The sequence below is a fragment of the Neofelis nebulosa genome, chromosome 8 (assembly GCF_028018385.1).
Source record: "Neofelis nebulosa isolate mNeoNeb1 chromosome 8, mNeoNeb1.pri, whole genome shotgun sequence".
In the NCBI taxonomy this organism is placed as follows: Eukaryota; Metazoa; Chordata; class Mammalia; order Carnivora; family Felidae; genus Neofelis; species Neofelis nebulosa.
The window spans coordinates 118,839,860-118,863,477 of record NC_080789.1 but is presented as its reverse complement, the minus strand read 5'-3'; the positions used below and the strand labels follow the sequence as shown (position 1 = coordinate 118,863,477).

Sequence of the window (23,618 nt, the reverse complement as noted above, 5' to 3'; positions counted from 1 at the left end):
TCTTCTGGATAATGTATGCTTTGAAACAAAACTTGCTGATCATTTGTTGGTTTCTAGTCTCAGGAAAGTAGGCAATGAGTTTATCTGCCAAGTGTAACCAGATGGGGATAAAGGGAGAGGGACTGAGGAGACTATGCGTCTTAGAGGAAGGAATCTTGGTGGAGAAAGCAGGAATTAAAAATGAAAAATTAAAAACACTGTTTCATGACTATCCTAAGAGGTCTTATGAATGCAAAGCTGCATTGTTGCCTTTCCAAGCCTTATTGCTGGCCGCTTTGTCAAAAACTGAAAGTTTCACAAGTGGGGTAAGCCATACACTTGTGAGAACTTTGCCACATTTTTCAGGGTGTTAGAGGTCTTGGCTGCATAAGTGATCCCCAGGGTCCAGAGCAGATGGACACACATGAGACAGCCCTGAGGACCTTCCCACAAATGACTGAGTGGAACTCTGAAGAAGTATTAGAAGATTCACAGTCAGGGGTGGGGTCAGAGTCAGAGAAATACTATTCAGTAGCTTGCTGAGACCCTACATCTGTCCCCAGCCATTCTGAGCTGGGAACCACTGGTCATATGAGCATGTATGGGATGCTATGGTCCTCTGCCTTCTTAAATACAGTTTTGATGTGGTTAAGGGCAAGGTAGGAGATGAGTAATTTTTGGCAGTATTTTCGTTTCCTGTTTCTTTAACTCTCCGATTGTTTATCCAACCAAAGTTCAGTGTATTTCCTATAGCATCTCCAGGTCCTGTCAAATTACAATTCTCAGTAAACGTAAACTGATAATTAAAGAGAAAACCACCAATTGTGTGCATCTACATTTATGACTCACCTCTCTAATTGTACACTGCATTGTTTAAGTGTTGAAGGTGTGACACATAGAGCAATCGATGTGATTTCATTAGAACAAAGTGAACTAAAATATGTGCTGTGCCAGTCTTAGAGAACTTGTATTATTTTGTGGTGAGAAAAGACAAGAGGTAAACTTTTAGCTTTGTTCTAACCTTACTCATGTACGATGCTAGTGTTTGTTGAAGCATTACTGGTGACTGCTCAAGACATGGTGGGGAACTCCCCTTCTAAAGGACATGCTGGTCCTTGCTTCACTGTCCAAGCCCATGGACCACCCTTTACTTGAAAAGCTCACCTGTCTTTTTTTCCCCAGCTGGATTCTCTGGATTCCTCTCCTACTTCCCTGAATTTTTTTCCTCTGACTTCGATTCATCCATCATTCTCCAAACGTGTATTTGCCAAAGATTTGTATTCAGAGTGTTTCTCTTTTCTCTCTCTACTTTCTCACTTAGCAATTCTTTCTGATGCCATGGCATCAACAGGTAGCTCAAAGTGATTGACACCTAAAGATACACTCCTCACTCCCACCTGACTTCACATTTTTCATTTCCATGTACCTAGATGTCTTGCTGCCACATATAATTCAACTGAATACACCTTGTCCCACACATCTTTCGTTCCCCATGGTCTCTTTTGGGGGAACGGGAACCATCCTTCTCCATTTATATGAAACCTTGGACCCTCCCTTCACTCCCCATGCCCAAACACTTGTGAGTTGATCTCCAGAATGACTTTCCCAACTCTCCTCCACTTTCCCTTCCTCTGCTGCTATTTTACCTCAAGCCCTTGTTCCCTCTGACTCAGACATTTGAAAGAATTGGATTTCCTGGACATTTGAACTCTCTTCCGAGGCATGGTGATATTATGCCCTTTCAGACTCAGGGAACATTCTCAACCCAGAATGCATACCAATCAAATCAGTGTTACTTTTTTCTTTCAAAATGTTTTCCTTCTTTTTGAAATACTCACAAGGAAGAACAGGAAGCCACATTAACCACTTTATCAAGTTGCACACATCCACTTACAAATGTTCATTTGTTAAAGACTAAATAGAGTATCTTAAATAGTTACTAATGTGACACAAATATCAAACGTTTAACCATGTTATTTTAAACCCATATGAATTGTGTGTTGGAGCCCAAAATGAGCTTCCGTAAAAATTATTCTTGTAATGATTTTTGGCAGAATCATGAAACAAAGCTGGAGATTATAAGATGAAGCCACAGATACCCTAAAGCTCCAAATACCTTTTATTGCATCACTGGAGAAGTAAATGTATGTGGATATGTTCATCTTTGTTTCTGAGGAAAACTTACATGTACTGAAATAATAATTTCTAAAAAGAGCAAAGGTAAAACGTCTATCTCAACTGAAATTATATTGCATAATATACAGGAGGAGGAGACCTAGGAAAGTTGTTTTTAAGACTTTATTTTTTTACAGTAGTTTTAGGTTCACAGCAGAATTGAGAGGAAGGTACAGATATACTGCTACCCCAATAGGTGCATAACCTCCCCCATTACCAACATCCCACACCAGAATGCTATACATGTTACAACCGATGAACTTAACCCTGACACATGGTAATCACCGAGAGTCCGTGATTTACATTAAGGTTCGTTCTTGGTGTTGTACTTTCTTTGAGTTTGGACAATTGCTTGGCATGTATCTACTCTTACAGTATTATATATGAGTATTTTCACTGTCTTATACAAGTCTTCTGCTCTGCCTATTCATCCTTGCCTCCCCCAACTTCTGGCAACCAATGATCATCTTACCTTCTTCATAGTTTTGCCTTTTCCAGAAGGTCATATAGGTGGAATCATACAATATGATGGTATGTAAAAGCAGCCTTTGCACATTGGCTTCTTTCACTTAGTAATATGCACGTAAAGGTTCTCCATGTCTTTTCATGGCTTCATAGGTCATTGCTTTTTAGCACTGAATTAATATTCCATTGGATGTACAGTTTATTTATCCATTCACCTACTAACAACTTCTTGGTTGTTTCAAGTTTTGGCAGTGATGAATAAAACTGCTACAAACATCCATATACAGATTTTTGTGTGAACACAAATTTTCTACCCCTTTCGCTAAATACCGAAGACCTCAATCGCTGGAACATATGGTAAGAATACTTTGAGTTTTGTAAGAAATGCCAAACTGTCTTCCAAAGTGGCTGTACCAGTTTACATTCCCACCAGCAGTGAATGAGAGTTCCTGTGGTTCTGCATCCTGGCCAACATTTGGTTTTGTCAACAAACAGATGTATAGTGATATCTCCTTGTGGTATTGATTTGCATTTCCCTGATGACATATGATGTGGAGCATCTTTTCATATGCTCATTTGACATCTGTAATATCTTCTTTGGTGAGGTGTCTGTGAAGGCTTTTGGTCCATTTTTTAATCAGGTTGTTTTCTTATTGTTGAGTTTTTAAAAAGTTCTTTGTATATTTTGGATAATAGTCCTTTATCAGATGTTTCTTTTGTAAATATTTTCTCCCAACCTGTGGCTTGTCTTCTCATTCTCTTGAAAATGCTTTTTTTTTCAATATATGAAATTTATTGTCGAATTGGTTTCCATACAACACCCAGTGCTCATCCCAAAAGGTGCCCTCCTCAATATCCATCACCCACCCTCCCCTCCCTCCCACCCCCCATCAACCCTCAGTTTGTTCCCAGTTTTTAAGAGTGCTTTAGCTCTCTCCCACTCTAACCTCTTTTTTTTTCCTTCCCCTCCCCCATGGGTTTCTGTTAAGTTTCTCAGGATCCACATAAGAGTGAAACCATATGGTATCTGTCTTTCTCTGTATGGCTTATTTCACTTAGCATAACACTCTCCAGTTCCATCCACGTTGCTACAAAGGGCCATATTTCATTCTTTCTCGTTGCCACGTAGTACTCCATTGTGTATATAAACCACAATTTCTTTATCCATTCATCAGTTGATGGACATTTAGGCTCTTTCCATAATTTGGCTATTGTTGAGAGTGGGCTACAAGTGCCCCTATGCATCAGTACTCCTGTATTCCTTGGGTAAATTCCTAGCAGTGCTATTGCTGGGTCATAGGGTAGGTCTATTTTTAATTTTTTGAGGAACCTCCACAGTTTTCCAGAGCAGCTGCACCAGTTTGCATTCCCACCAACAGTGCAAGAGGGTTCCCGTTTCTCCACATCCTCTCCAGCATCTATAGTCTCCTGATTTGCTCATTTTGGCCACTCTGACTGGTGTGAGGTGATATCTGAGTGTGGTTTTGATTTGTATTTCCCTGATGAGGAGCGATGTTGAGCATCTTTTCATGTGTCTGTTAGCCATCTGGATGTCTTCTTTAGAGAAGTGTCTATTCATGTTTTCTGCCCATTTCTTCACTGGGTTATTTGTTTTTTGGGTGTGGAGTTTGGTGAGCTCTTTATAGATTTTGGATACTAGCCCTTTGTCCGATATGTCATTTGCAAATATCGTTTCCCATTCTGTTGGTTGCCTTTTAGTTTTGTTGGTTGTTTCCTTTGCTGTGCAGAAGCTTTTTATCTTCATGAGGTCCCAATAGTTCATTTTTGCTATTAGTTCCCTTGCCTTTGGGGATGCGTCAAGTAAGAAATTGCTGTGGCTGAGGTCAGAGAGGTCTTTTCCTGCTTTCTCCTCTAGGGTTTTGATGGTTTCCTGTCTCACATTCAGGTCCTTTATCCATTTTGAGTTTATTTTTGTGAATGGTGTGAGAAAGTGGTCTAGTTTCAACCTTCTGCATGTTGCTGTCCAGTTCTCCCAGCACCATTTGTTAAAGAGACTGTCTTTTTTCCACTGGATGTTCTTTCCTGCTTTGTCAAAGATTAGTTGGCCATACGTTTGTGGGTCTAGTTCTGGGGTTTCTGTTCTATTCTACTGGTCTATGTGTCTGTTTTTGTGCCAATACCATGCTGTCTTGATGATTACAGCTTTGTAGTAGAGGCTGAAGTCTGGGATTGTGATGCCTCTCGCTTTGGTCTTCTTCTTCAAAATTACTTTGGCTATTCAGGGCCTTTTGTGGTTCCATATGAATTTTAGGATTGCTTGTTCTAGCTTCGAGAAGAATGCTGGTGCAATTTTGATTGGGATTGCATTGAATGTGTCGATAGCTTTGGGTAGTATTGACATTTTGACAATATTTATTCTTCCAATCCAAGAGCATGGAATGTTTTTCCATTTCTTTATGTCTTCTTCAGTTTCCTTCATAAGTTTTCTATAGTTTTCAGCATACAGATCTTTTACATCTTTGGTTAGATTTATCCCTAGGTATTTTATGCTTCTTGGTGCAATTGTGAATGGGATCAATTTCTTTGTCTTTCTGTAGTTTCATTATTAGTGTATAAGAATGCAACTGATTTCTGTACATTGATTTTGTATCCTGCAACTTTGCTGAATTCATGTATCAGTTCTAGCAGACTTTTGGTGGAGTCTGTCAGATTTTCCATGTATAATACTATGTCATCTGCAAAAAGTGAAAGCTTGACTTCATCTTTGCCAATTTTGATGCCTTTGATTTCCTTTTGTTGTCTGATTGCTGATGCTAGCACTTCCAGCACTATGTTAAACAACAGCGGTGAGAGTGGACATCCCTGTCGTGTTCCTGATCAGGGAAAAAGCTCTCAGTTTTTCCCCGTTGAGGATGATGTTAGCTGTGGGCTTTTCATAAATGGCTTTTATGATGTTTAAGTATGTTCCTTCTATCCCGACTTTCTCGAGGGTTTTTATTAAGAAAGGATGCTGAATTTTGTCAAATGCTTTTTCTGTATCGATTGACAAGATCATATGGTTCTTATCTTTTCGTTTATTCATGTGATGTATCACGTTGATGGATTTGCGAATGTTGAACCAGCCCTGCATCCCAGGAATGAATCCCACTTGATCATGGTGAATAATTCTTATTATATGCTGTTGAATTCAATTTGCTAGTATCTTATTGAGAATTTTTGCATCCATATTCATCAGGGATATTGGCCTGTAGTTCTTCTTTTTTACTGGGTCTCTGTCTGGTTTAGGAATCAAAGTAATATTGGCTTCATAGAATGAGTCTGGAAGTTTTCCTTCCCTTTCTATTTCTTGGAGTAGCTTGAGAAGGATAGGTATTATCTCTGCTTTAAACGTCTGGTAGAACTCCCCTGGGAAGCCATCTGGTCCTGGACTCTTATTTGTTGGGAGATTTTTGATAACCGATTCCATTTCCTCACTGGTTATGGGTCTGTTCAAGCTTTCTATTTCCTCCTGATTGAGTTTTGGAAGTGTGTGGGTGTTTAGGAATTTGTCCATTTCTTCCAGGTTGTCCAGTTTGTTGGCATATAATTTTTCATAGTATTCCCTGATAATTGCTTGTATCTCTGAGGGATTGGTTGTAATAATTCCATTTTCATTCATGATTTTAGTCTATTTGGGTCATCTCCCTTTTCTTTTTGAGAAGCCTGGCTAGAGGTTTATCAGTTTTGTTTATTTTTTCAAAAAACCAACTCTTGGTTTCATTGATCTGCTCTACAGTTTTTTAGATTCTATGTTGTTTATTTTTGATCTGATCTTTCTTATTTCTCTTCTTCTGCTGGGTTTCGGGTATCTTTGCTGTTCTGCTTCTATTTCCTTTAGGTGTGCTGTTAGATTTTATATTTGGGATTTTTCTTGTTTCTTGAGATAGGCCTGGATTGCAATGTATTTTCCTCTCAGGACTGCCTTCACTGCATCCCAAAGAGTTTGGATTGTTGTATTTTCATTTTGTTTGTTTCCGTATATTTTTTAATTTCTTCTCTAATTGCCTGGTTGACCCATTCATTCTTTAGTAGGGTTTCTTTAACCTCCATGCTTTTGGAGGATTTCCAGACTTTTTCCTGTGGTTGATTTCAAGCTTCATAGCATTGTGGTCTGAAAGTATGCATGGTATGATCTCAATTCTTGTATACTTATGAAGGGCTGTTTTGTGACCCAGTATGTGATCTATCTTGGAGAATGTTCCATGTGCACTCGAGAATGTCCCTTGTTGCTTTGGGATGCAGAGTTCTAAATATATCTGTCAAGTCCATCTGATCCAATGTATCATTCAGAGCCCTTGTTTCTTTATTGACCATGTGTCTAGATGATCAATCCATTTCTGTAAGTGGAGTGTTAAAGTCCCCTACAATTACCACATTCTTATCAATAAGGTTGTTTATGTTTGTGAGTAATTGTTTTATATATTTGGGGGCTCCTGTATTCAGCACATAGACATTTATAATTGTTAGCTCTTCCTGATGGATAGACCCTGTAATTATTATATAATGCCCTTCTTCATCTCTTGTTAAAGCCTTTAATTTAAAGTCTCATTTGTTGGATATAAGTATGGCTACTCCAGCTTTCTTTTGACTTCCAGTAGCATGATAAATAGTTCTCCATCCCCTCACTTTCAATCTGCAGGTGTCCTCAGGTCTAAAATGAGTCTCTTGTAGACAGCAAATAGATGGGTCTTGTTTTTTTATCCATTCTGATACCCTATGTCTTTTGGTTGGCACATTTAGTCCATATACGTTCAGTGTTATTATAGAAATATATGGGTTTAGAGTCATTATGATGTCTATAGGTTTCATGCTTGTAGCGATGTCTCTGGTACTTTGTCTCACAGGATCCCCCTTAGGATCTGTTGTAGGGCTGGTTTCGTGGTGACGAATTCCTTCAGTTTTTGTTTGTTTGGGAAGACCTTTATCTCTCCTTCTATTCTGAATGACAGACTTGCTGGATAAAGGATTCCAGGTTGCATCTTTTTTCTGTTGATCACATTGAAGATTTCCTGCCATTCCTTTCTGGCCTGGCAAGTTTCAGTAGAGAGATCCATCACGAGTCTTATCGGTCTCCCTTTATATGTTACAGCACGTTTATCCCTAGCTGCTTGCAGAATTTTCTCTTTATCCTTGTATTTTGCCAGTTTCACTATGATATGTCGTGCAGAAGACCGATTCAAGTTACGTCTGAAGGGAGTTCTCTGTGCCTCTTGGATTTCAATGCCTTTTTCCTTCCCCAGATCAGGGAAGTTCTCAGCTATTATTTCTTCAAGTACACCTTCAGCACCTTTCCCTCTCTCTTCCTCCTCTGGAATACCAAATATGCGTAGATTATTTCTCTTTAGTGCATCACTTAGTTCTCTAGTTTTCCCCTCATACTTCTGGATTTTTTTTATCTCTCTTTTTCTCAGCTTCCTCTTTTTCCATAATTTTATCTTCTAGTTCACCTATTCTCTCCTCTGCCTCTTCAATCTGAGCTGTGGTCATCTCCATTTTATTTTGCAGCTCATTAATGGCATTTTTTAGCTCCTCCTGGCTGTTCCTTAGTCCCTTGATCTCTGTAGCAATAGATTCTCTGCTGTCCTGTATACTGTTTTCAAGCCCAGCGATTAATTTTATGACTATTATTCTAAATTCACTTTCTGTTATATTGTTTAAATCCTTTTTGATCAGTTCGTTAGCTATCGTTATTTCCTGGAGATTGTTTTGAGGGGAATTCTTCTGTTTCATCGTTTTGGATAGTCCCTGGAGTGGTGTGGAACTGTGGGGCACTTCCCCTGTGCTGTTTTGAATAACCTGTGTTGGTAGGCGGGGCCGCAGTCAGGCCTGATATTTGCCCCCAGCCCACCGCTGGGGCCACAGTCAGACTGGTGTGTGCCTTCTCTTTCCCTCCCCTAGGGGCGGGATTCACTGTGGGGTGGCATGGCCTGTCTGGGCTACTTGCACACTGCCAGGCTTGTGGTGCTGGGGATCTGGCCTATTAGCTGGGGTGGATTGGCAAGGTGCACGGGGGTGGGAGGGGCAGGCTCAGCTCACTTCTCCTTCAGTGATCTGCTTTGGGAGGGACCCTGTGGCACCGGGAGGGAGTCAGACCCGCCGCCGGAGGGATGGATCTGCAGAATGACAGGGTTGGATGTTTGCGCGGTTCAAGCAAGTTCCCCGGCAGGAACTGGTTCCCTTTGGGATTTTGGCTGGGGGATGGGCGAGGGAGATGGCGCTGGCGAGCCAAGCTGAGCTCTTTCGTCTGGGGCTCAACAACTCTCCCTCCCATTGTCCTCTAGTCCTCCCGCTCTCTTCAAGCAGAGCTGTTAACTTACAACCTCCCAGATGTTAAGTCCTGCTTGCTGTCAGAACACACTCCATCCGGCCCCTCCACTTTTGCAAGCCAGACTCGGGGGGCTCTGCTTGTCTGGCTGGCTGCCCCTCCGCCCCAGCTCCCTCCCACCAGTCCATGTAGCCGCAGCGCCTCTCCGTCCTTTCTACCGTCTTCCGTGGGCCTCTTGTCTGCTCTTGGCTGCAGAGAATCCGTTCTGCGAGTCTTCTGGCAGTTTTCTGGGTTATTTAGGCAGGTGTAGGTGGAATCTAAGTGATCAGCAGAACGCAGTGAGCCCAGAGTCCTCCTACGCTGCCATCTCTGGCATAGGCCTTTTTCGATTACTGAAAATGCTTTTAACAGAGCAGACAGTTTTTAATTTTAATGAAGTCCAGTTTATCCATCATTTCTTTCATGGATCATGACTTTGTTGTTGTATCTAAAAAGTCATTACCATATCCAGCATCAGCTCTTCTCTTATTTGATCTTCTAAGAGTTTATAGTTTTGTGTTTTACACATTGAGGTCTGTGACCCATTTTGAGTTAATTTTTGTGGATGGTGTAAGGTCTGCATTTGGATTTTTTTTTTTTTTGGTCTTTGCTTCATTGTATTGTCTTAACTACTTTGTCAGGAATCAGTGGTGGGGTACCTGGGTGGCTCAGTTAAGCCTCCGACTTCTGCTCAGGTCATGATCTGATGGTCTGTGAGTTCGAGCCCTGCATTGGGCTCTGTGCTGACAGCTTAGAGCCTGGAGCCTGCTTCAGATTCTGTGTCTCCTTCTCTCCCAGCCCTCCCCCACTCATTCTCTGTCTCTCAAAAATAAAGAAATATTAAAAAAAATTTTTTAAAGGATCAGTGGACTATATTCTGGGCTCTCCATCTGTCTCATTGATCTATTTGTCTCTTGTGTTTTTGTCAATACCACACTGTCTGGATTTTGAAAGCTTCATAAGAATTCTTGAAGTCAGGCAATATCAGTCCTTTAAATTTTTTTCTTGTTAAATACTGAGTTGGCCCTTCTGGGTCTTTTGCTTCTCCATATAAACTTTAGAATCTGTTAGTATCCACAAAATAACTTGCTGGGATTTTAGGTGGGATTGGTTTTGTATTTGACCTGTACCCTGCAGACTCGCTATAATTGCTTACTAGTTTGAGGAATTTTTTTGTCAATTCTTTAGCATTTTCTATACAGATGATAAAGTCATCTGTGAAGAAAGACTGTTTTATTTCTCCCCTCTCAAACTGTAGGCATGAGTTAGGACTTCCAGTGCAATATTGAAAAGCAGGTGAGAGGGGACATCTTTACCTTGTTCTTGATCTTAGTGTGAAAACTTTCAGTTTCTCAACATTAAATATGATTTTATCTGTAGGGTTTTTTGTGGATATTCTGTACCAAGTTGATGAAGTTCCCCTCTATTCCTAGTTTACTGAGAGTTTTTGTCATGAATGGCTTTTGGATTTTATCAAATGCTTTTTGTGCATCTATTGGTATGATCATGTGATTTTTCTTCTTTAGCCTGTTGATATGATAGAATACATGGATTGATTTTTGAACATCGAACGAACCATGCATGTGTACCTGGGATATATCCCACTTGGTCATGGTGTATAATTCTGTTTATTCATTGCTGGATTCAATTTGCTAATGTTTTGTTGAGGATTTTTTCGCTTATGTTCATGAGAGATATTAGTCTATAGTTTATTATAATATCTTTATTTGGTTTTTGTATTAGGGTAATTCTAGCCTCATTGAATGAGTTTAAGTGTTCACTTTGCTTCTGTCTTCTGAAAGGGATTGTAGAGAATTGGTATAAATTCTGCATGAAGTATTTGGCATAATTCACCAGTGAACCCATCTGGACCTTTCTAGTTTGGAAGATTGTTAATTATTGATTCAACTTCTTTAATAGATTTTGAGCCTATTTAAATGATCTGTTTCTTCTTGTGTGAGTTTTGACATATTGGGTCTTTCAAAGAATTGGTCCATTTCATCTCAGTTTTGAGGGATTGAGTTGCTTATAGTATCCTTTTATTATCCTTTTAATTTCAGTGGGACCTTTGGTGATTGAGGTCCCTTCTTTTATTTCTATTACTAGTAACTTTTGTCCTCTTTTTTTTTTCTTTTTCTTAGCCAGACTAGGAGCTTATTTTTTTGTTGTTGTTGTTGTTGTTTTGTTTTTTTGTAAAGCTTTTGGTTTCATTGATCTTTCTGTACTAAATTCTGGTTTCTAATTTCATTGATTTCTGCTCTATTTCTTATTTCTTTTCTTCTGCTTACTTTGGGTTTAATTTGCTCATTTTCTAGTTTCCTAAAATGAAAACTTATTGTTTTTAGATCTGTTTTCTTTTTAATATATGCATTCAATGCAATGAATAGCTGTCTAAACAGTGCTTTCGCTGCATCCCACAAATTTGGTAAGTTGTATTTTCATTCTCACCCAATTCAAAATATTTTAAACTTTCTTTTAATATCTCTCTTTTGACCCATGTGCTATTTAGAACTACATTGTTTAATCTCCACGTATTTTGGAATTTTCTGGTTATATTTCTGTTATTGACTTCTAGTTTAATTCCATTGTGGTCTAAGAGCAGAGATATATGATGTCAGTTATTTTTAATTTGTTAAGGTGTGTTTTATGGCTTAAGATGTGGTCTGTCTTGGTGAATGTTCTATATGAGTTTGAGAAGAATGTGAATTCTGTTGTTGGGTGAAGTAGTCTATATCAGTTATATCCAGTTGATTGATGTTATTGGTGCATTCACCTGTATCCTTACTGCTTTTCTCCTGCCTATGGGATCTGTCCAGTTTTTTGTTGTTTTTTTTTTTTAATTTTTTTTTTCAACGTTTTTTATTTATTTTTGGGACAGAGAGAGACAGAGCATGAACGGGGGAGGGGCAGAGAGAGAGGGAGACACAGAATCGGAAACAGGCTCCAGACTCCGAGCCATCAGCCCAGAGCCTGACGCGGGGCTCGAACTCACGGACCGCGAGATCGTGACCTGGCTGAAGTCGGACGCTTAACCGACTGCGCCACCCAGGGGCCCCGAGATCTGTCCAGTTTTGAGAGACATGCATTCTTCTGTTTCTCCTTGCAGTTCTATTAGTTTTTGTCTCACATAGTTTCATGTTCCACTGTCATGTCCATAAACATGAAGGATTATTATGTCTCTTGGAGAAGTGAACCCCTTATCATTATTGTAATATACTTCTTAATCCCTGAGAACTTACTTGCTTTGAAGTCTGCTCTGTCTGAAATTAATATAGCTGTTCCAGCTTTCTTTTGATTAATGTTAGCATGGTATATTCCTCTTTATCCATTTATTTGTATTTAAAGTGAGTTTCTTGCAGACAACATATGCATAGGTCTTATTTTTTGATCCCTCTAACAATTTGTTTTTAATTGGTATATTTAAACCATTGATGTTCAAAGTGATTACTGATATAGTTGGATTAATATCTATTATATTTGTTAATGCTTTCTAATTGTTGCCCTTGTTCTTTGTTCCTATTTGTGTTTCCCATTCTTTTTCTGCATTTTGTCATTTTAATTGAGCATTTTCTGTCATTCCATTTTCTCTCCTTTCTTAGCGTATTTTGGTAATATTTATTGTTTTTTAGTTTTTTAGTGGTTGCCTTAGAGTTTTTAATATATATTTACCACTAATGTAAGTCTACTTTCAAATAACACTAGAGTCAGCACCCTATAATAACAAAATAATCCTAATTTCTCTCTCCAGTCCCTTGTATCACTGTTATCATTAATTTTATAATATGTAAGCATATATATACATGTATATATATATACATATATGCATGTGCATACATAATTGAATAAATTATTACTGTTATTCCCTTATTTGTATTATTCCAGGATCTGGGGAATGCTGTTAATATGTAGACCACAGAATAATGGAATTTGAGAGTCCTAAGAAACAGATTTCTCATGCAAGTGAGCCCCAGAAAAAAAACATTTAACAAAGTAGTTAAAGACTTTGGAATGAAACAGCCCTGATTTGAATCCAATTTAGCCATCAGCTGTTTGAGCGGAGGGGAGAATGGTAGCCCCTCTAAGTCTCAGTGTCCATGATTGTAAAATGATGGGAGCCCATGAGTAACTAGGGGGCTGTGGCAGGTAAATGAGATAATGTAGCACTTATGACCATCTGGTATGCTGTATATATAATTAATTTGTTTTTCTGTGTAAACTCCAAGAGGTTATGGGTTTTTGACTGTTTCACTCCTGCTACATTCTAGTGTCTAGAACAATGCCTAATAGTCCCTCACAAACATGCATTGAATGATTCATATAAAGTGGTTAGTCGTGTCTGGAATTTAATGACAGTGGTTGTTGAAAATAATGACGACAACAATAAAAAGCCTAAATCAAATTTTCTGGGAAGCCCATGTTAGCACTCACAGTTGTTCTGATAATTATATTGCCAAGTAATTTTAAATTAGTAAATATTCTTACTAACCCCTTACTGAAAATGTCTTCTTTTTTCAGTGGAGAAAAAAATTTTCATATTTTTTATTACATCTATGCTGGATTAGCTGAAAAGAAGAAACTAGCCCATTACAAATTGCCTGAAAATAAGCCTCCCAGGTAAGGTTACCACCTTATACAAGGTGGTACTTGTGTAAGTAATATTTTCACTTCTGATTGAACTTTAGATTTTGACCCATCCTTTCGTATTTTTTTCAGATATCTACAAAATGACCACCTCAGAACAGTACAGGATATGATGAATAATAGTTTCTATAAATCCCAATATGAATTAATTGAGCAATGTTTCAAAGTCATAGGTTTTACAATGGAGGTAAGTATGAAAGACATTTGGAACCTCTTTAGGAAATATCATTTTGTCATCACTAATGGTAAGAATGAGCATTTATTGAGTGATTAATATATGCCAGGCATTGTACTAAGTGTTTTATGTGAATCATTCTTTTAATTACTGAAACAACCTTACAGAATAACGAGAATACTTACCAGAATGTTACAGTATTTACTTCATATGTAAAGAGATGGTGGCCATGACATATAATTGAATTTCATTTTGTTCTGAATCTTTAATTTATATTTGCATCTCCCATATGTATTACATTTTGCATAAATACCTAAATGGGAGTGCTAGTGGAGTCTTTTTTTAGTGCAGTTTTTTAATACAACTTTATTAAGATGTAATTCACATACCATACAAGTCAGCCATTTAGAGGGTACATTTTAATGACTTTTAGTATATTCAGAATTATGCATCCATCATCATAATCATTTTTAGAATATTTTCATGTTCTAAATTTTTCACTCCCAAAAGAAACATGCTAGTGATTAGGAGTTCCTCCTCATTCTTACCCATTTTTGCTTTCTGTCACCATGGATCATTTTATTCTGGACATTTCACATAAACAGAGTGATGCAATACATCATCCTGTGTGACTAGCTTCTCTCATTTAACATAGTAATGTTTTCAAGGTGCACGCATGTTGGATGGAGCATGTATCAGTAGTTCATTTCTTTTCATTGTTGAATAATACCCCATTTTATGGATATACTTGATGTTATTTATCCGGTCATCAGTTGATAGACATTTGGGTTGTTTCCATTTGGGGGCTATCATGAATAATGCAGCTATGAACACTCATGTACAATTTTTTGTGTGGACGTAAGTTTCCATTTCTCTTTGGTGTATACCTAGGAGTGGAACTACTGAGTCATAGGGTAACACTGTGTTGAACCTTTTGAGGAACTGCTAGACTGTTTTCCAAAGCAGCTGCACTAGTTTACATTCTAACCAGCAGTGCACAAAGTTTCCAGTTTCTCCATATCCTCCCCAACATTTACTATTATCTGTCTTTTTTATTATAGCCATCCTAGTGGGTATGAAGTGGTACCTTATTGTGGTTTTGATTTGCATTTACCTAATGGCTTATGACCCTGAACTTCTTTACGTGTACTTATTGGTCATTTATGTATCTTGTGTGAAGAAATGTCTATTCATACCCTTTACCTTTTTAAAAAATTGGGTTGCGTTTTTATTATTGAATTAAGGATTATTTATGTTGTAAATACAAGTCTCTTATCAGATAAGTGATTTGCAAAAATTGTCTCCCTTTTGTTGTCTTTGTACCTTCTTTTTTCTTTTTTCTTTTTTTTTTAATCTTTAATTTTGAGAGATAAAGAGAGAGAGACAGAGCACAGGGCAGGGAGGAACAGAGAGAGAGAGAGGCACAGAATCCAAAGCAGGCTCCAGGTTCTGAGCTATCAGCACAGAGCCCGACGCAGGGCCCAAACTCACAAGTTGCGAGATCATGACCTGAGCCGAAGTCGGACACTTAAATGACTGAGCCACCCAGACGCTCCTATTATCTTTTCACTTTCTTAATGGTGTCCTTTGCAAGTATACATGTTTTTAATTTTTATGATGTCCAGTTTATCCATTTGTCTTTTGTTGCTTGTTATTTTTGTGTTATATATAGGAAACTATTGACTCATCCAAAGTCACAGAAATTCATACCTAAATATTCTTCCAGGAGCTGTATTGTTTTCACTCTTGCATACAGGTTACTGTTCCACTTTGAGTTAATATTTGTGTCTGATGTGAGATAGCTTCTTTTGCATGTAGATATTCAGTTGTACCACAACCATTTGTTGAAGACTGTTCTTTCTCCATTGTTGGGTTTGGCATCCTTGTGAACATCAGTTGACCATAGAGGCGCCTGGGTCGCTCAGTGGGTTAAGCATCTGACTTCAGCTCGGGTCATGATCTCACTGTTCCTGAGTTTGAGCCCCACATCGGGCTGTCTGCTTTCAGCGCAGACCCACTTCAGAACCTCTGTCCCCCTCTCTCTCTGCCCCTGCCCCCTTGTGCTCACATGCACTCTCTCTCTCTCTCTCTGTCTCTAAAATAAATAAACATTTAAAAAAAGAAAATTGAGGTACCTTGGTGTCTCAGTCAGTTAAGCATCTGATTCTTGATTTCAGCTTAGGTCATGATCCCATGGTTCATGAGATCAAGCCCTACGGGAGGCTTTATGCTGACAATGATGAGCCCACTTGGGATTCTCTCTGTTCCTCTCTCTCTCTGCTTCTCCCCGACTCACTCTCTCTCCCTCTCTCAAAATAAATAAACTTAAAAAAAAGAAAAAGAAAGAAGGGGCGCCTGGTGGCTCAGTTGGTTAAGTGTCCGACTTTGCTTGGGTCATGATCTCACGGTTCATGAGTTCGAGCCCCACGTCGGGCTCTGTGCTGACAGCTTGGAGCCTGGAGCCTGCTTCAGATTCTGTGTCTCCCTCTCCCTCTGTCCCTCACCCACTCACACTCTGTCTCTGTCTCTCAAACATAAATAAACATTTTTAAAAATTAAAAAAAAAAGATCAGTTGACCATAAATGTATAGATTTATTTCTGAACTCTCAGTTCTATTATAATTACCTCTACATGTTTCTGCTAGTCCCACGCTTGATTACTGTGGCTTTGTAATAAGTTTTGAAATTGGAAAGTGTGATTCTCCTAACTTTGTTCTTTTTCCCAATTGTTTTGAGTCCCTGGAATTTCTACGTGAATTTGAGGATCAGCTTGTCACTTTCTAGCGCAGCCTTTTATAAGACTTCTTTTTTGTTCATCTTGCTCTTCCCCATCTCACCCCCTCCATCCATATCTGCTCTTTTTCCCTTTCCCCAGCAAATGGATGTTAACAACTCAGCATTTATAATCCAGCATTTCATATTTATCTCCTTGCTTATTAAGTACTGCTTATAGACACCATGTATACATGTGTAAACACACATGTACATGCACATGAATCTGGAGGGATGGGCATTGTTTTATTAATATGGTATTATATTACACACATTTTTCTTTTATACACACATATACATATATGTACATGTACATATACATATGTACATATGCATTCATATATATACATTCATTCTCAGGCCAGTTAACATACAGTATAGTCTTGTCTTCAGGAATAGAACCCAGTGATTCATCACTTACATATAACACCCAGTGCTCATCCCAACAAGTGCACTCCTTAATGTCCATCACCTACTTCCCCTACCCCCTCAACCCTCCCCATCAACCCTCAGTTCTCTATATTTAAGTGTCTCTTATGGTTTGCCTTCCTCTCTGTTTATATCTTATTTTTCCTTCCCTTCCTCTATGATCATCTGTTAATTTTCTCAAATTCCACATATGAGTGAAATCATGTGGTGTCTGTTTTTCTCTGGCTGACTTATTTACTTAGCATAATACCCTCCATTTCCATCCATGTTGTTGCAGATGGCAAGATTTCATTCTTTTCATCGCCAAGTAGTGTGTGTGTGTGTGTGTGTGTGTGTGTGTGTGCGCACCATCTTCTTAATCCATTCATCAGTTGATGGACAGTGGGCTCTTTCCATAATTTGATTGTTGTTGATAGCACTGGTATAAATATAGGAGTGCATGTGCCCCTTTGAATCAGCATTTTTGTATCCTTTGGATAAATTCCTAGGGGTGCAATTGCTGGGTCGTAGGGTAGTTCTGTTTTTAATTTTTTGAGGAACCTCCATATTGTTTTCCTGAGTGGCTGCACCAGTTTGCATTCCCCACCCACAGTGCAAAAGGGTTCCACTTTCTCCACATCCTCACCAACATCTGTTGTTTCTTGAGTTGTTAACTTTAGCCACTCTAACTGGTGTTACACACATTTTTCTATACCTGGTTTCTCTCACTCTGCAATACCTTGCGGAAATTCCTTCAAGTCACCTAGTGTAGCACTAAATCAGTCCTCTTAAATTTTTTTTAATGTTTATTTATCTTTGAGAAAGACAGAGCATGAGCATGAGCAGGGGAGGGACAGAGAGAGAGGGCACAGAATCCAAAGCAGGCTCCAGGCTCTGAGCTTTCAGCACAGAGCCAACATGGGGGTCGAACCCACAAACCGTGAGATCATGACCTGAGCCAAAGTCGGACGCTTACGAACTGATCCACCCAAGTGCTCCTAATAAGTCCTCTTAAAAGCAACATAGTGTTCCATGGTATGTACTACCATAATTTATTCTGCCACTCAGATATAACTGGGCATACAACTATTAATGTTTCTAAGTCTTTGTCACTGAACAAGGCCGTAATTTGTTTTTATTTCTTGGTGCTTTTATCTCAGTGGGATAGGTCCCTAGCGGTGGGATTGCTGGGTCATAGGGTATATGTATTTTAAATTTGAATATGAATTGCAAAATTGCTTTCTAACAACTATAAAACATTTGATATTTCTACCAGCAATGTATGTGAGTCCCCTACACCACCATCTCTGCCATGTGTTGTAGCTTTTTAAATATTTGGTAATCTGACGGGTGTATGTAACCTCTCATTTCAAGTTTGCATATCCTTAACTAAGAGTGAATTTGAGCATCTTTCCTTTTGTTAATTTTTTTTTATTTTTTGTGTTGGCTGCTTGGATTTGCTTTTTATGAACATATATGTATGTATGTTGCCCTTTTATTGAGTCATTTCTATGTTTTATGCCAATTTGTTCTCATTGAATATTATTGACATTATATTTTTTTTAGCATTTGTGTTTTAAATATGTTTTCAGTTATATGGCTTGTCCATGGCATACTTATACTTTTTTTTTCTTAACTTTTTGTCATTACTTTTACCACATAAAAATAGGGTTTTCATTTTTGTATATTCAGACAAGTCTTTTTTTTTGTTTATAACATCTGGGTTCTAGACTTGGTTTAGAAATTTTCCACTTTCTCTGGATTATACATGTAGACTCCTAGATTGTTTTGAAAGTTTAAAAACATATACTTAATATATTAAATATATTTGATCCATTTGAAATTAATTTTTTACATAGTGCCAAATGGGGTACCACTTTTATTCTCTTCCCTATGGAGAGCCAGTCATGCCTCACTATGTTAAATAACTACCCTTTGCCTATTGGATTGACTTATCCTATATTAAAGTCTTATATAGAATGGAATCTCTTTCTGAGTCATTATTTTATCCACCAATCTATGTTTCTGTCTCTATATCAATATCCTGTTGACAATTACAGTGGTTTGATATTATATTTTTAGTAAAGCATCCTACCAAGAAAGGCATGTCCTCTTCTCACTTTCTTCTGTTTAATCCTTGCCTAAGCTAATGTCTGTCATTTGTTTCTCTGTATAGACTTTAAGTTCACCTTATTCAGTTCTGAAAGCCCTGCTGGAATTCTAATGAGAATTGTATTAAATTTATTTAGTAACTTTTGTGGCATTGTTATTTTTATCATGTTATTTATGTTTTCTCATCACGGGTCATGACTTGCCTTTCTATTTGTTTAGATGTTGTTTGAGTTTTTAACAATTTATAGTTTTATTTATGTAGAACTTAAGCTTTTAGGTTTTTTTCCTAACCAGGTCATGGGTTTTGGTGTAATTCTAAATGTTTTTTTCTGCTAGTAGTCTTATGTAAATATAATCATGTCATCAGCGAAAAGAAGAGTTTTATACTTTTTTCCTGTTATGTCAGTCATCTATTCTTTTGTGTACTTAGAGCATCTAAGACTTAGAGTCTAAGTCAGTATTAATTACAAATGATTATAACTTGTCTCCCTGTCTTGTTTCTGATTTTAAGTAAAATGGTTTCACTGTTTTGCTCTTATTTCTGATGAAGAGCATTTATCATAATAATTTCCTTTTATTGCTGCTTTGCTGAGGGCTGTTATTAGGAATCCTGCAGACTTTTATCAAATGCCTTTTCTTCATCAGTTGACATCATATTTTTCTACAGCAACTTGTTGACATCTATCATGTTGATAGATTTCTTGATATGTAAGTATCCTTACGTTTCTGGAATAAATATAATGGAATCAAACTGTGCTTCTCTTTAGATAAATTTCTGGATTACATTCCCTGGTGTTTTATTTAGAGTTTTTGCATCTATATTCATCAGTGAGATTTACCTACTGTTTTAGTTTTCTGTTATATCTTTATCAGATTTGCATATTAAAGGTATGCCAGTGAGCTTTTTATCTTTTTTCTTTGGCCTATAAAAGTTTAAATCAGAGTTAAAATTAGCTCCCAGTGTCTCTGAAGACATAAAGCACCTGGACACAGATACATAGGTCCTCTTCTATATAGAAATTTCCACGGAAGAGACCTAGTCAGCTGGGCCTTTTACAAGCACCCTAGGTTATTTCTATCATTAGAGAAGATTGGGGATCAGTGATATTTAAAACTTTGAATTAAGGTTAGATAAAACTCAGCCATATGTGCCTCTGGTCCTGGGCCTTTTTCATATTAGGTCTTTAATCAGCTTTCTGATTCTTCTGTGATACTTATCTATTTAAATTCTGTTTTCTTTTTGGGTTATCTGTATTTTGCTAAGAAATCATCATCAAATCTGATGCCATAGATATGACTGATGCTGTTTTCTGATGCTTTTAAGTTATTCTGGTTGTGTTTCCTTTTACATTCATTTATGTATGTTTGGCCTTAGTCTCTTTTTTATTTTAATTTTTTTTAATGTTTATTTTTAAGAGAGAGAGAGAAGGAGATTGAGCATGAGCGGAGGAGGGACAGAGAGAGAGGGAGACACACAATCTGAAGCAGGCTCCAGGCTCTGAGCTGTCAACACAGCTTGCAACCTGTGCTTGTAACCACTGGGCTTACAACTCCATAACCAGTAAATTGCAGTTCAAATAGGGAAACTCAGTGGCTCTGTGGTACCTAGGTAGCAAGGAGATGATTGGGGGGGACCTTCTCTCTGTTGACGCATTAAATAGCTTAATGCTGTAAAGTGGAACAAAGAAACCATTGTTTGATAAGATTTCTGAAGGTTTTTGAGGAAGCTTGTACTCTGTGCTTACCTATATATAATATGAAGAACTTTCTCCCAGCAAGACAGATGCCTGGTTCTTACAGTGGCCAGTGTGTGACTCTCATTCCCCTACTCCACCCTCATAAAAGAGAACAACAGCAAAGGTTGGCAGGGTGACTGGATGGATACATGAGGATGGGAGAATTTGCTTGACCAGTAGCAGCTTTGGCTGGAGAGCTGGGAGAGAAATGGTGAGGATGGCATATTGGTTGACAATCAAGTGATTATTAAGCTTATAGAATTCACTGTGGCTATCTCATGTAAGGAGTAGAGTGCTTGCTGTACATCCCTATATGTGCTCTGAGGTCAGAGTGTCGTATCATGTCGTATTGTGCTGAAAACTGTGCTGTTAACCTGACCTGACTACCTTTTGGGAGCAACATCTCAACTGTAGTATCTAGAGTCAGAGATAACCCTAATACATTTCCTAATAAAATAGATACTTTTATTATTGGCAAAATAAATGTGTTTGTTGTTGGTTCAGCTCTGGAAGCATGAGTTTCAGCCATGTTCCAGGTCCCCTTCTTATACTTCCTTCTGATGTCCCAAGCATCATAGGTGACCACTTGGGTCTTTTGCTCTCTGGCTTAAAGGACCAAGATCTTGTCCTCCTCTGAGTGTTTCAGCACAGTGTAAACCTAGATTGGCCGCATTGTGAGTAGAAATAGAACATTTGCTGCTCTGCCAGCTGGCACGATACTAATTAGTTTAACCCTAACCCTACCCTGACCCCAGTCTCTCCCTGGGCACAACTGCTTCCCAGTGTACCTTTCTCACTCTACCTGGCAAAATTCACTTTCAAATCTGGCTCCTCCCCTTCTGCTATATCACTTTCCCTCCCTAACCCTGCCCTCACCCCCAGCTTGTACCTATAAAGACAAGTTGATTTAAGCCCGGGGGGGTAATGGGGGTGAACTCCTGCCTCTTAAAGCAGAAGCCAACTGATTTGTGCATGCAGTAAATAGAGAAAAAAGCAGCATCTACCCTTTTCTCCAGTCTTTGGTCATAAGGTGAATGTTGCTCGTAGTAGGTGATCCTTTGGACAGTGCTCTGGCTCTGTGGGCTGACTGGTTTTGGGGGAAACAACAGAGGTTGACTGCATCTCAGGGCGTCCTCCAAACTAGAAGCATGTCATACAGGAGGCAAGCAGCTCCTGGTTCTGACCAGGGCTGGACCTCTTTGTAGCTCCTTTCCCGGGTGTTTGTCATCAGAAGAGCTTATCTTCTTAGCAGTTCCCTCCCCCAGAGGTTGCTATCTTAGAAACAGGGAATCATTTTTAATTGGTTTGTTTACTTCTAAGTCCCTCTCATTAGAGGCAGGGTTTTACTTATATTTGGTTCAGCTCCTTTCTTTTGCTTGGTAGAACCATATTTAGTAACACTGAAATGAAAGTAGTTTTGCAGTTAACATCTACTGACAAATATAATTCATTTCTTTAAAACACAGTATTCTAAAACCACAGTATTCTAAACTTACACATACTCAGTGTTTATTGAGCATGCAAACATCTAAACATATAGTTTGGAATAAAGGAAAATATAAAATCTGTTTCTGGAGCAAAGCATAATCACTGCTCAATATCTTTTTTTAATTATTTTATTCTCTTTTTTAATTTTATTTTTTATTTTGAGAGGGTGTGGGTAGAGAGAGAGGGAGACAGAGAGTCTCAAGCAGGCCCCACCCGCATCATGAAACTGTGAGTGACTCAACTGAGTCACTCAGGTACCCCACTGTTAAATATCTCGTGAAGACTTGGTCCAGTTCAAGGTGACTCTCCTAGGATGTGGTATCTCCCATCTGAAAGCAGAGACTCAGAGAGTTAACAGGGCCTATTGCCCAGGTTTGGAGACAGTAGAATTAAACTGAGTAGATGTTTATTTCCTTTTTATCCAAGCCCTGATGGTTTTGTTTGTTTGTTTGTTTTTTGTGGTTGTTTTTTTTGTTTGTTTCTCTTTTTGTTTTGTTTTGGAGTTGGGGCAGAGGGAGAGGGAGAAAGAATCTTAAGCAGGCTCTACACTAGGCATAGATCCCAGGGGCTGGGCAAGAGTCAGATGCTTAACCTACTAAGCCACCCAGGCACCCCTGATTTTTTTTTAACCTCAATGGCTTTCTTGGATATTTCCTGTGGCAGTGGCTGCTTCAGTTCCATTTTGGAAAGAGGCAACTTTCAATATCAAGTTAAGTAACATGATTCTCACACCCTCCAAGCATTGCTTGCTGCTTTCCCACTTCACTGGAGCAGAGTTGTGGTGATTCTCCAAGATGACCATCTCTTTCTCTCTCTCTCTCTCCCCCTCCCTTATCATTCTCTGATGGGTGTTGATAGTACCCATGGTAGATGTGTCCCTTTAAATATCCCTGGGGTTACATACAATTCACTTGTGCATTGGTGAGTCAACACAATGCAAAGGAATGACAGGCAAATCAAAAGCAGATCTTCTCTGAAAATCACACAAGTTGGAAACCTCTAAAACATTTTAAAACATATGATTTCCTAAGCCACTGTCCTGCCATGGTTTTAAAGTAAATGGTGACTAGTTTTATGATTCAACTCATCTAGAGAACATGTTTACTATGTCATAACAGGAGGTTTTGTTTTTCTTAGCACAGTGTCATTTGTTTCATGTCTAAGATGGGAATGCCTTTTTCTGCTTTAATTTTGCTTACATTTCTTATGATAGTCTAAAATAGCATTCTAATACATTTTCTTTGGATTACAAGTTATGACTATAGTTACAACAAAATACAGTTACAACAAAACTTGTGAAACAAGTTTTTAAGTATCTTAAGTGAATTTCTGTGAAATGCTTCATTTTAAAAAATTGGTTTGG

The 23,618-nt window shown here is 38.4% G+C and overlaps 1 protein-coding gene across 7 annotated transcripts in view; it reads left to right on the top strand.

Annotated features, from left to right (window-relative positions):
* Window positions 1-23,618, top strand: part of MYO3A (myosin IIIA) — a 254,494-nt gene that overhangs the window by 119,381 nt on the left and 111,495 nt on the right. For all 7 annotated transcript variants that reach the window (XM_058681663.1, XM_058681668.1, XM_058681665.1 and 4 more), the window contains exons 15-16: window positions 13,439-13,537; window positions 13,637-13,751. In XM_058681663.1, the coding sequence (XP_058537646.1) occupies window positions 13,439-13,537; window positions 13,637-13,751 (214 nt within the window). The remainder of the gene's footprint in view (window positions 1-13,438; window positions 13,538-13,636; window positions 13,752-23,618) is intronic.